This window comes from Aotus nancymaae, unplaced genomic scaffold (genome assembly GCF_030222135.1).
Source record: "Aotus nancymaae isolate 86718 unplaced genomic scaffold, 86718_ANA_hifiasm-v0.15.2.pri h1tg000003l, whole genome shotgun sequence".
NCBI classification, from domain to species: domain Eukaryota; kingdom Metazoa; phylum Chordata; class Mammalia; order Primates; family Aotidae; genus Aotus; species Aotus nancymaae.
In genome coordinates, this window is record NW_026988414.1 from 38,701,065 (window position 1) to 38,714,730 (window position 13,666).

At 40.7% G+C, this 13,666-nt stretch overlaps 1 protein-coding gene across 4 annotated transcripts in view; it reads left to right on the top strand.

Annotated features, from left to right (window-relative positions):
• Positions 1-13,666, top strand: part of UBAP2 (ubiquitin associated protein 2) — a 164,280-nt gene that overhangs the window by 89,521 nt on the left and 61,093 nt on the right. For all 4 annotated transcript variants that reach the window (XM_064380566.1, XM_021671541.2, XM_064380571.1 and 1 more), the window contains 2 exons: positions 12,128-12,182; positions 13,563-13,666. In XM_064380566.1, coding sequence (XP_064236636.1) covers positions 12,128-12,182; positions 13,563-13,666 — 159 coding nt within the window. The remainder of the gene's footprint in view (positions 1-12,127; positions 12,183-13,562) is intronic.

A 13,666-nucleotide genomic window follows, 5' to 3' on the forward strand; every position in this document is an offset into this window, starting at 1 on the left:
CTTCCTGCCTCAGCCACCTCAGCAGTTGGGTTACAGGCTATTTTTTGTCTTTTTGATAATAGCTGTTCTAACTGGCATAAGATGATATAGATGATATCTCATTGTGGTTTTCATTTGCTTTTTTTTTTTCTTTTGAGACGGGGTTTTGCTCTTGTTATCCAGGCTGGAATGCAGTGGCGCGATCTCGGCTCACCGCAACCTCCGCCTCCTGGGTTCAGGCAATTCTCCTGCCTCAGCCTCCTGAGTAGCTGGGATTACAGGCACACGCCACCATGCCCAGCTAATTTTTTGTATTTTTAGTAGAGACGGGGTTTCACCATGTTGACCAGGATGGTCTCAATCTCTTGACCTCGTGATCCCCCCGCCTCGGCCTCCCAAAGTGCTGGGATTTACAGGCTTGAGCTACCACGCCCAGTCCATTTGCATTTTATTGATGTTTAGTGATGAACATTTTTTTGTATATCTTTTGGCCATATGTATATTGTCTTTTTAGATGTTTTGTCTACCTTTTTTTTTTTTTTTTTTTTCCCCTCTTAAGAGACAATCTCTCACTCTGTTCCCCAGGCTGGAGTACAGTGGCATAATCATAACTTACTGTAACCTTGAACTCCTGGGCTCAAGTGATTCTTTCAACTCAGCCTTTTGGGCAGCTGGGGCCCACATGCCTGGCTAATTTAAAGAAAAAAATATTCTTTTCGAGTTGGAGTCTTGGAGTGTTGCCCAGGTTGGTCTTGAACTCCTGTCCTCAAGCTGTCCTTCTACCTCAGCCTCCCAAAGCTCAGGGATTACAGGTATGAGCTACTGTCCCCAAGCTGTTTTCCCACTTTTTAATGGGATTATTTAATTTTTGGCTCTTGAGCTGTTTCGGTTCCTTGTATAGTCTGAATATTAGTCCATTGTCAGATGGATATCACCCTGCAAATTTCTTAAATGATACTTCCTGAATGCTGAGGCCAAAATCCCAGAGATTTGGGCCAGGTGCGGTGGCTCACACCTGTAATCACTTTGGGAAGCAAAGGCAGGCAGATCACTTTATGTCAGTAGTCTGAGACCAGCCTGGCTAACATGGTAAAACCCTGTCTCTACTAAAAATACAAAAAATTAGCTGGACATGGTGATCTGTGTCTGTGGTTCCAGCTACTTGGGAGGCTGAGGCACAAGAATCACAGGACGTGGAGGCTGTAGTGAACTGAGAATGCACCACTGCACTCCAGCCTGGGTGACAAAGTGAGACTGTGTCTCAAATAATAATAATAAAAAAAATCCCAAGGATTCAGTATTATTCTAGGTAAAGTTCTTGTCATATGCCACATAGTAAATTGGTAAAAACCAAGTATAATTCTGCATTCCATGAGCTGAAACTGCTTAGTATTTTTTACATTTAGGATCAGGTTTCTATAAAGTTTCAAATTTGCCATTGTCAAAGATAGAAAGATGGCAATGAAGAGTGTTGGCATGTACACTCCTACTAATTTATTAGGTCTTAAACCATGAAGTACACACCTTAAGAAAAAGAAAACAGAGGATAACAAAAAGAAAGAATAAAATGACTCTATTGACCATTAAATTTTACTGTGCCTCACTGGAGAGGGCGGTCGCAGTGTGAGACCAATCTTATGTGTGTGATTAGTCCTTACTACCCTGTTCTGGTTAAAATATCAGTGCTCTGATATTCTTCTGTTCTTAAGGTTTTAGGAATACATACTAACCCAGCTTCTCCTCTTACCAGGGAGAGGGTTTTCTTTCCAAGGGTATGTGATCCTTCAGATGCTTCTCCTGGCATTAATGGGCATCTTAGAGAAATAGCTGAATCTTCATGACTGAAATTCCACTGCGGACTACACTGTTGAATCCTTTAATTTTGCCCTTTGACAGTAGGAATCTAGTCACAGTGTGTATTTGGATTGGTTGTTTAGAGACACATTTAAGGATTACAAGCTGACCCATGTCATAAGTCGAACAGATTTATTGTTATGAAAACACATTATAGGGAATAATCAGTGAGTTGGAGATTGAATATCTGCTGGGATGCATACTGTTATTACTGTGAGAAAAAGTTGATATGTTTACCTTGGTTCTATTTAGGCTAATAAACCCAAAATCAATAAAAGTTAACAGATCATGTAAAATCACCATAGTTTTTCTTAATCACAAATAGGCTAGATAAATTCTGCAGTGGATGTGGTGTTTTATTTGACTTCTTTGTGTTCTTTTTGGGACCATATGGTGGCCGTTCATATAATTTTCTCATCAGTGTATATACCAGTGAATAGGAACAGAAGGCAAATAATCAAAAATAGTTCATTTGAACTATCTGTGTGACAAAATGGTCACTTAATTTTCCTACGAAAATCTATTATGTTTGCTTTATTTAAAAGCAGCTATGTAGGCAAACTACCTACCTGTTTATTTTTTATTTGTTTTGGTTTTTGTTCATAACTTATCAGTTGGCCTTACTGGATAGTAAATTGTGTGGAGCAGAGCTTACATTCAAGCAGAAACCACTTGGAAAATAATTCCTATAGAGTATGTCTTTCATAAGGTTTTTTGTAGTGGAGTGTAATTGAGGATTTTTGTAAAGGATTTGGGTTAAAGCAGCATTATTAGAATGTCGGGTAAGTATGTTTGCCAGGAGGCCCTTTGACAACTTGGGTGAAAGAGGGGCTGCTGGCTGCTGGCAGTTCTGCTGAGTTTTTTAAAAAAGACTTTTCTGAAGCTTAGCCTCAGAGTTGTAAAAATAACTGCAAGGAGTGGGGCCTGTATTGGGATCTGCCAGGTATGTTATGATCACAGGGGAAGGAACAAAATTGTCTTATATCTTAACAATTGTTTTCTTCTCACCTATATCCTGAAGAGAGGAAAGAGATAAGCAGAGAGAAATTTTCCATTTCATAGAGATAATGTGAATATTGCTATGATTCTGACAGTATTTTATTTATTTATTTGTTTTTATTTTTTATTTTTTTGAGATGGAGTTTTGCTCTTGTTGCCCAGGCTGGAGTGCAATGGCAGGATCTCAGCTCACCAAAATCTCCGCCTCCTAGGTTCAAGTGATTCTCCTGCCTAGCCTCCTGAGTAGCTGAGATTATAGGCAAGCACCACCATGCCTGACTAATTTTGTATTTTTAGTAGTAGAAATGAGGTTTCTCCATGTTGGCCAGGCTGATCTTGAACTCGCGACCTCAGGTGATCCGCCTGATTTGGCCTCCCAAAGTGCTGGGATTACAGGGGTGAGCCACTGTGCCCGGCGATTCTGACAGTGTTTTTTGTAGCGTACGTCAGTGTATTTTTCTCTTCCCTTCCCTCCTCCCCCTTCCGCCTTCCGCCTTCCGCCTTCCTTCTTCCTTCTCTTCTCTCTCTTTTCTCTTGTGGCAGGAGTCTCACTGTGTTGCCCAGGCTAGTCTCGAACTCAGGAACTAAAGCAGAAGCAGTTCTACATCAGTGTATTTAAAAAATAATTTCAGGCCAAGTACACGTACACTGGCTTATGCTTGTAATCCTAGCACTTTGGAGGGCTGAGGTGAGAGGATCACTTGAGCTCAGGAGTTCAAGATCAGCTTGGACAACATAGCAAAATCCTGTCTGTTTAAAAAAAAATGAGTGCCCATCTTTTATTTATTTGTATTTCTGTGTGTATATATATATTTCCTGAAGTAAATATGCCTATATTATTTTTTTGGTCTTGACATAATTTAGGAGTTCAAAAGTAATGTAAAATTTAGTGTGGCTCACCATTTTTATTTACTGTATTTTTATTTATTTATTTTTGAGATAGGGTCTTACTCCGTCACCCAGGCTGGTATGCAGTGGCATGATCTTTGCTCAGTGCAGTCTCCACCTTCTGGGCTCGAGCCATCTTCCCATCTCAGCATCCCTCATAGCTGGAACTACAGGCACATGCCACTATGCCCAGCTAATTTTTAAATTTTTTGTAGAGACAGGGGTTTGCAATGTTGCTCAGGCTGGTCTTGAACTCTTGAGCTCAAACAGCCCACCCACCTCGGCTTCCCAAAGTGCTGGGATTACAGGCATGAGCCACAGCATCCAGCCTGCTATTTCATTTAACTTTGTTTTGAATGTGCTTTATGCAGAAAAAGATAATATACTTACGGACTTTATGACATAGATCCATCTTTTTTTCTTTGCTGTAGCTGAATGTGTTTATTTATTAGAAATGACACTCAGGATTTGGGTTAAAGCGGAATTATTAGAATGTCAGGTAAGTATGTTTGCCAGCTTTGCTTTAAGATTTGATTCCATGATACGCACCACCCCGCCTTTTTTTTTTTTTTTTAAAGACAGAGTCTTGCTCTGTTGTCCAGGCTGGGTGATCTTGGCTCACTGCAACCTCTGCCTCCTGGGTTTAAACGATTCTCCTGCCTCAGCCTCCGGAGTAGATGGGACTACAGGCTTGTGCCACTGTGCCCGGCAGTGACTTTTTGTATTTTTAGTAGTGAGAGGATTTCACCAGTTACACATTTATTTATTTACTTATGAACGATGGAGTCTCAAAATTGTCACCAGGCTGGAGTACAGTGACACAGTCTTGGATTACTGCAACCTCCGCCTCCTGGGTTTAAGCGATTGCCTGCCTTGGCCTCCTGAGTAGCTGGGACTACAGGCATGTGCCACCACACCTGTATAATTTTTGTGTTTTTAGTAGAGATGAGGATTTCACCAGTTACACATACATACATATGTACGTACATACATTTATTTATTTATTTGAATTTGAGATAGAGTCTCGCACTGTCACCGGGCTAGAGTACAGTGACATGGTCTCAGCTCACTGCAGCCTCCGCCTCCTGGGTTTAAGCGATTCCTTGCCTCAGCCTCCCGAGTAGCTGGGACTACAGGCATGTGCCACCAACCAGGCTAGTTTTTTTGTATTTATTTATTTATTTATTTTTTGCCCACTGCAACTGTCTTGATAGAGTTATATAGTTTTTTGTATTTTGGTAGAGATGGGCTTTCACCATGTTGGCCAGGCTGGTCTCGAACACCCGACCTCAGGTGATCCACCTGCCTCAGCGTCCCAAAGTACAGGGATTACAGGTGTGAGCCACTGTGCCTGGCCACTTTCATTTTTATGTTATGTAAATATGTGAAAGAAATTACAGTCATACATAGGGGACTGTTTCTAGGACCCCAACATTTACCCAAATTCTTGCATATTCAAGTCCCAAAGTCAGCTCTATAACACCCGTGCATAGGAAAAATCAGTCTTCTGTGGGCTTCACATCTTGCCAACAGTATTTTCAGTTTTCATTTGGTTGAAAAAAGTGTACATATGATTGGACCTGCACAGTTCAAACCTGTCTTGTTAAATTGTCAAATGTGTCTTTAAGTTACTCCTTTGGTATGTTTTTTTTTTTTTTTTTTTTTTTTTAAGATGAAGTCTTGCTCTGTTGCCCTGGCTGGAGTGCAGTGGCACGATCTCCACTCACTGCAACCTTCACCTCCTAGGTTCAAGCGATTCTCCTGTCTCAGCCTCCTGAACAGCTGGGAGTACAGGTGTGCACCACCAAACTCAGCTAATTTTTGTGTTTTTAGTAGAGATGGGGTTTCACCATGTTGGTCAGGATGGTCTCAAACTCCTTACCTCGTGATCTGTCTGCCTTGGCCTCCCAAAGTGCTGGGATTACAGGCATGAGCCACCGTGTCCGGCCTGGTATATTTCTTTATCTTGTGTATTGGCACATGATTCATCAGCTTATATGTAATATTTTGGTCTTTTCTTCTGGTGAGATTGAGTCAGGTAAGGTAGTGAACCATTATTTATTTTTTTAGAGACAAGGTCTCGCTCTATTGCCCAGCCTCAAGTATAGTGGCATGATCATAGCTCACTGCAACCTCCAACTCCTATGCCCAAGCAATCCTCCTGCCTTAGCCTCCTGAGTAGAGAGGACTGCAGGTACACAGCACCATGCCCAGCTAATTTTTAAAAACATGTTTGTAGAGACAGATCTCCCTGTGCTGCTCAGACTGGTCTTGAACTCCTGGTTCCAAGCAGTCCTCCCTTGGCCTGCTAAATTAGAGGGATTACAGGCACGAGCCACTGTACCTGACTAGTAATGAATTACACTTAAGGTTAAGGGGTTGGTTTCCTTCTGGATTGAAGAAAAATAATGCAAAAAGGGCAACGATAGTTTACTGCCTAACTTTTCTTTTCTTTTCTTTTCTTTTTTTTTTTTTTTAATTTGAGACGGGGTTTCGCTCTTGTTACCCAGGCTGGAGTGCAATGGCGCGATCTGAGCTCACCACAACCTCCGCCTCCTGGGTTCAAGCAATTCTCCTGCCTCAGCCTCCCGAGTAGCTGGGACTACAGGCATGCGCCACCATGCCCAGCTAATTTTTGTATTTTTTAGTAGAGACGGGATTTCACCTTGTTGACCAGGATGGTCTTGATCTCTTGACCTTGTGATCCACCTGCCTTGGCCTCCCAAAGTGCTGGGATTATAGGCACGAGCCACCGCGCCTGACCCACTGCCTAACTTTTCTTACTGCTTTACCTTACTGTTTTGTATTTAGTAATTCAGAATAGTTCCTCTACTTTTAAAACTAATTATTACATGAATACAGTCTATATAGTACAAGTGCAAAGTAATTTTGAGCACCTACTATGTTTTAACATTCTACTTAAATTGTTTTTAAGGTACAGAAGGGGCTCTTGCTGTGTTGCCCAGGGTGATCTCAAACTATGGGGGCTCAAGCAATCCTCCCACCTTGACCTGCCAAGGTGCTGGGATTATAGACTTGAGCCACCAGACCCAGTTTACTTTTAAATTTCGAATTCTCTGTAATACCTTCTCTTTTCTTTTTTTCTTTTTTCTTTTGAGAAGGAGTCTTGCTCTGAGTGCTGGTTTCACATAGCATTTAACAAAATGCCGATTCTCAAATCAGTTACTGAATAGATAGGTTATTTCGTGTAATCATATAGTGCCATTATTGTGCCTCTGTGTATGAGAATTTAATCCATGAAAGACTCCATATTTATGAAGTTGGGGTTACATGTCATTCTTTAATGTGGCAATTGATATTTACATACCTATTATGTTGTTGAAGGTACTGCTATGAACAAGCTTTGTTCCTCACTGAAATCCAGGGATATTTTGCCATTTTCATTTGATTCATTTAGTGTTCTTTGGGGTTGGGGAGGGGTTATTCCAAATTCTCTGGGAATGTAACCTGGCCCAGGGACATAGAGGGATGGCTGTGTGTGGCCTGAACAGGTCCCTGGACATGGAAGTAGTACCATCTATATTATTGAACTAGTCCTGAGAAATCAGGAATTTTTTTTATTATTTATTTATATTTGAGACAGGGTCTTGCTATGTTGCTCAGGCTGGCCTCAAACTCCTGAGCTCAAGCAGTCTTTCCACCTTGGACTCCCTAAGTGCTGACATTATTGATGTGAGCTACCCTGCCCTGTCAGGAGCTTTGTTGATATGACAAACTGTTACCCAGGCTGGAGTGTAGTGGCACAACCACAGATCACTGTAGCCTTGAACTTCTGGGCTTAAGCAATCCTCCCATCTCAGCCTCCTGAGTAACTGGTATTGCAGGTGTGCACCACCATGCCTGACTAATTTTAGTGAGGACTTTAAAGTTCATGGTGGCCAGTGATAAATTCATGTTTACACAGTTTCTGGCACAGCTAGCTTTTAAAGACTTCTTGCTGTCTTTTGGGGATGAGGGAAGGGATTGCTTTCTGTCTATTTAGATTAGGCCGCTTTCTACATTTACTTCCCTTCAGGTTATACGCCTTTGAAAAGGAGGGATGTCTGCAGTTAAGATCTGCCCCAGTAGGGGTGGGGATGGTTGGTTGTTCTTTGAATTTTGGTTTTAGAATAATGAGCAACTCGGCCTGGCATGGTGGCTTACACTACAATCCCAGCACTTTTGAAGGCTGAGGTGAACTGATCACTGGAAGCCTGGCCAACATGGTGAAATCCCATTTCAGAAAAAGAAAAAAAAAAGAATAATGAGCCATCTTTTCCATTTGGATTTTCAGCATAGAAGATGTAAATATTAGTCAAAACTTGAAGCTGGGCACTGTGGCTCACACCTATAATCCCAATACTTTGGGAGGCTGAGATGGGTGAATCACTGGAGGTCAGGAGTTCAAGACCAGCCTGTACAACATGGTGAAACCCTGTCTACTAAAAATACAAAAATTATCCAGGTGTGGTGACGCATACCGGTAATCCCAGCTACCCGGGAGGCCGAGACATGAGAGTCATTTGAACCTGGGAGGCGGAGGTTGTGGTGAGTCAAGATTGTACCACTGCACTCCAGCCTGGGTGATAGAGCAAAACTCTGTCTCAAAAAATAAAAACAAAACCTTAAGCAGTCATTCAACAGAGATGTAGTATAGAGTGCTTGAGGCGGAAAGGTATAGCACTTACCATAACATGGTTTATTTGCTTTGATAATCTTTGGAAATATTCGACTTGGTTTTTGTGATTAAAAGACTCTGAATCTTTGTTCTGAGCTGCTAGATTAATCTGTTTATTCCAGATAACAATGCAGGGAAATGGGATATACACAAAAATCAATATTACTAGTAGCATTACTGCCAAGTGAGTAGGAAACAGTAATTCTGTTATCTTGCTAGAATTTATGGGGAAAGTGGGTTAGATTTTTTAATTAATTTTTTTTTTCCTTTGTGAGACAAGTCTGGCTTTGTTACCCAGGCTGGAGTACAATGGCATCATCTCTGCTCACCGCAACCTCTGCATCCCAGGTTCAAACTATTCTCCTGTCTCAGCCTTCTGAATAGCTGGCGTTACAGGCATGTGCCACCATGCCTGGCTAATTTTTATATATATATAGGTTTTTTTTGAGACAGTTTTGCTCTTGTTGCCCAGGCTGGGGTGTAATGGTGCAATCTTGGCTCACCGCAGCCTCAGCCTCCTGGATTCAAGCGATTCTCCTGCCTCAGCCTCCTGAGTAACTGGGATTACAGGCACCTGCCTGGCTTATTTTTTGTATTTTTAGTAGATACGGTGTTTCTCCATGTTGGTGAGAGTGGTCTCGAACTCCTGACCTTAGGTGATCCGCCCACCTCGGCCTCCCAGAGTGCTGGGACTACAGGCATGAGCCACCGTGCCTGGCCTATATATATGTGTTTTTAGTAGAGACAAGGTTTTGCCATGTTGACAAGGCTGGTCTTGAATTTGTGACCTCAAGTAATCTACCCACCTCAGCCTCCCAAAGTGCTGGGATTATAGGCATGAGCCATTACTCCTGGCCTATAAAAGAAAATACTCTTTATAAAATTTACATACCAAATATTCTGTCAATTTAGTGTACAATTGAATGGTTTTTAGTATACTCACCAAGTTGTGCAATCATTACCACAATCAATTTTAGAACATTTTCCTCACCTCAGAGGTATACCGTACCCTTTAACTATCATTTTGCCAGTTCTTTCCTCCTTCCACCTCAACCCTAAGCAACCAATAATCACCTTTCTATTTTTGTAGCGCTCAAGCAGATTTTTCTGTTCTGGACATTTCCTGTAAATGGAATTGTATAATATGTGGTCTTTTATGACTCTTCTTTCTCTTAATGTTTTGGGTTCCTCCTCACCTTTACTCTGAAGGGATTAACTTAAACGTTCATGTTGTAGCATGTATCAGTACTTCATTCCTTTTTGTAGCAATATAATACAATGTTGTATGAATATACTGCATTTTTTTTTTCAGTTCAAGGTTTTTAAGTCCTGAGAATAGTTTCCTTGTTTTGTAGTTTGTTTAATTTTGGCCTGTATTCTTGCCAAAAGCTTTAGACTGAAAGTTTTCTTCTTAGAGCTAATTAGCTGAATTTCTTACATTCTTGTAAGTCACAGTAACAGCTCTGTGTTTTGCCTTCTTAAAAAAAATTTTAAAAAAGATTTATTGGCCACGCATGGTGGCTCACGCCTGTAATCTCAGCACTTTGGGAAGCCAGGGCTGGTGGATCACAAGGTCAGGAATTAAAGACCAGCCTGGCCAAGATTGTGAAACCCCGTCTCTACTAAAAATACAAAAAATTAGCTGGGCTTGGTGGCAGACACCTGTAATCCCAGCTACTCAGGAGACTGAGGCAAAGAATTGCTTGAACCCGGGAGTGTCAACACCTGTTATTTTCTGTGTTTTTATTTTTATTTTGGTAGCAGTCATCCGAATGAATATGGGATTCTGTTTTATTGTGGTTTTGATTTGCATTTTCCTAATGATCAGGAATACTGAGTGTATTTTAATATGTTTATTGGTCATTTGTATATCTTCTTAGGAGAAATGCCTATTCAAGTCTATTGCTTTTTTTTTTTTTTTTTTTTTTTTTAAAGATGGGGTTTCACCATGTTGGTCAGGCTGGTCTTGAACTCCTGACCTCAGGCGATCTGCCTGCCTTGGCCTCCAAAGTGCTTGGATTACAGGCATGAGCCACCATGCCCGGCCTTTTTTTTTTTTTTTAATTTTATTTTATTTAAATCTTGCTCTGTTACCCAGGCTGGAGGACAGTGGCACGATTTTGGAACTGCAGCCTTCGCCCCCTGGGTTCAAGCGATTCTCCTGCCTCAGCTTCCTGAGTAACTGGGACTATAGGCATGTGCCAACTTTTTGTATTTTTAGTAGAGACAGGATTTCACCATGTTGGCCATGTTGGTCCTGAACTCCTAATCTCAGGTGATCCACCTGCCTTGGCCTCCCAGAGTGTTGGGATTACAGGCGTGAGCCATTGGGCCTGGCTATTGCCGATTTTGAATTGAATATTTTGTTGTCGAGTTTTAGGAGTTTTTTGTATATTCCAGATGTTACTCTGTGATCAGATATATAATTTTTAAATATTTTCTTCCATTCTATGGGTTGTCTTTTTACTCTTTTGATACTGTGGTGTTTTGTTTCTGCTTTTGTTTTCGAGAGATGGTCTTACTCTGTCACACAGACTAGAGTACAGTGGTGCAATCTCAACTCACTGCAGCTTCAATCTCCTGGGCTGAAGCAGTCCTCCAACTTCAGCCTTCCAAGTAGATGAGACTACAGGCGTGTACCACTATACCTGACTAATATTTGTATTTTTTGTAGAGATGAGGTTTCGCCATTTGCCCAGGCTGATCTTGAACTCCATAGCTCACGTAATCCACCTGCCTTGGTATCCCAGTGGGATTCAGGCATGAACTGTCATGCTTGGCTAATACTGTGTTTTGATGCAGATTTTTCTTTTGAGTCTTGCTCTGTCACCCAGGCCTGTGTACGGTGTTTGATCACAGCTCATTGCAACCTACAACTCCTGGGCTTATGGATCCTCCTGCCTCTGCCTGTCAGGTAGCTAAGTTAGAGGTGCATGCCTCATGCCCATAAAATATATTTTTGCAGAGAGGGAGTCTCCCTGTGTTGCTCAGGCTGGTCTGGAACTCCTGGCTGAAGCCATCCTCCCCACTTCAGCCCCCCAAATTGTTGAGATTATAGGTGTGAGCCACCATACCTGGCCTAGAAAAGTTTTTAATTTTCATAAAATCCAGTTTTTCTTTTTTCTTCTTTTTTTAATCTATAACTTTGATTTTATATTCAAGAAATAACTGCCAAATCCAGTGTTACGAAGCTTTTGCCTTGTGTTTTCCTCTGAGAGTTTTATAGTTTTAGCTATTAAATTTAGGCCTTTGCTCTTCAGTTTAGGATTTTAATGAAGAGAATGTGGAAAGGTGCTATTCATAATTTTCTCTTCTTGCTTGCTTTTTCTCCTGCTTGCTGCCATTTTGGTATTTGATCAAAGACCTAGTATTTAAATGAATTTAACAGTGCCTTAAAATAATGGCTTATAATTCCATGGCGTTTGCCCTTCTTGATTTTAAAAGATGTGGACTATTTTGTAATATAACCTTCTTATGTTTAGCTATCAAATACCACAAACATAATCTAAGGAGAATTTAATTCTTTTCTAGCCTTTTAAGTCACTAACTGGGTATAGGTAGTTGCATTAGCAGGAATCAGTAAATTGGGTGCCCTGGATTGGAATGTTGGTGCCATTAGGAAGGAACAATGGTGATATTGTCTGGGTAGTGAGTATAGGATGAAGAAAGAGGTGTAATTGTGTAGGACACAAGTATTATTTTATACTATAATTGTTTGTTTTTTTAAAGGATTTGGACGTGGCAGAGGGAGAGGGGCAGGAAGGTTCTCAACCCAAGGCATGGGGTAAGTCATAGACATTCTATTTTTATAGTTATTTACTTCTCTAGTTTTTATTCTGCTATTGCTTCTAATACCCTGCATCTAATTTAGTCATTATAGTGAATCCAGTGTTTTCTATACTTAGAGAGTTTACTGACAAGAAAAATAGTTTAAATAAAATTGATCTTTTAATTAGGCCTTAGAGCAGGGTTTCTAGCCTTGGCACTATTGAGATTTTGGATTGGATAATACTTCCATGGGGTAATAGGGTCTCCTGTACATTGTAGGATGTTTAGCAACATCTCACCTTTCTGTACTATTAATAAATGTCAGTAGCACCTCGCCCGAAGTAGTGACAAAATACCTACAGACATACCTAAATGGTACTACCTAAGAGCCATGTTAGTTAATCCAGTCATTGTCTGTGAATGCTAAGTAAATGTAATGCTTATTTATGCATAAGTGATACCATTTTCCTGAATTGTAATAGTCAACAATGAACAGGCACAGAGGTACTAAAATCAGGTTTATTTCTTGTTTCTGGGTATTACTTTAATTTTTACTACTACTAAAACTTTAGCTCCTTTGGATTTTTAGAAAAAGTTTTAAAACGTCCTGTGGAATCCATACATAGATGCTGTCAAGGAAGGGAATTGGCTACAGGAAAAGCCCTTTGTTTCTCAAACTTTAGGCACCACTCTTGGTGTCATTGCTTTCTAGAAGTGGTGGTGCCTTGTGTTCCCAAACACAGGGAGCAAACTGTCAGGAGCACTTTAAGACATAAACCCTGCCCATTAGCTTTAAATTGTTCTGTAGATTTTTTTGTTTACTTCACATTCCTTTGGGAAAATTTTAAAGGTAGTATTTGTTTTGGCTCATATTAGATCTCTGAACCATCATTCAGTTAAACTGAGTGTTCAGTTTAGGATTTTAATAAAAAGAGAGATGCTGAACAAAATGTTTTCTTCTTTAATGTTTCTGTAAAGGAGCATATAATTCTGTTGTAAAAGGTTCAAAGCCAAACTTGGATTCTGTCTTGGGAAAAAGATACTTGTTGCCTATTTATGCCTTATTTTTCAGCAGAACTTTCGTAAGTGCCCTTATTCTGCCTTGAAAGACTATGGGTTTCCCTGTCTGCTTTAGGATGCTGAGGACAGTGTTTTAGGAAAATAAGGCTATTATACCAGAGTGTGTGGAAGGTTCCTAGGCAACTTCTGGTTTTCACATCTGCATCATCATGGCTGGCAGAATTAGTTATATTTAAATAGGGGAAGGAGAGGTGATGTCTTTTACAGTGGCTATAAGCAGGGACTGGGCTTGTTTGGTGGAGATCATATATAGTTAATATTTTGGCTTAGGTGCTTGCTTCTTTTGCCTTTATTATTTCTTTATTTCAAACCCCAGGACATTTAATCCTGCGGACTATTCAGATTCTACATCTACAGATGTATGTGGGACAAAACTAGTGGTTTGGGAAGCTGCTCAGAATGGTGCAGATGAGGGAACTG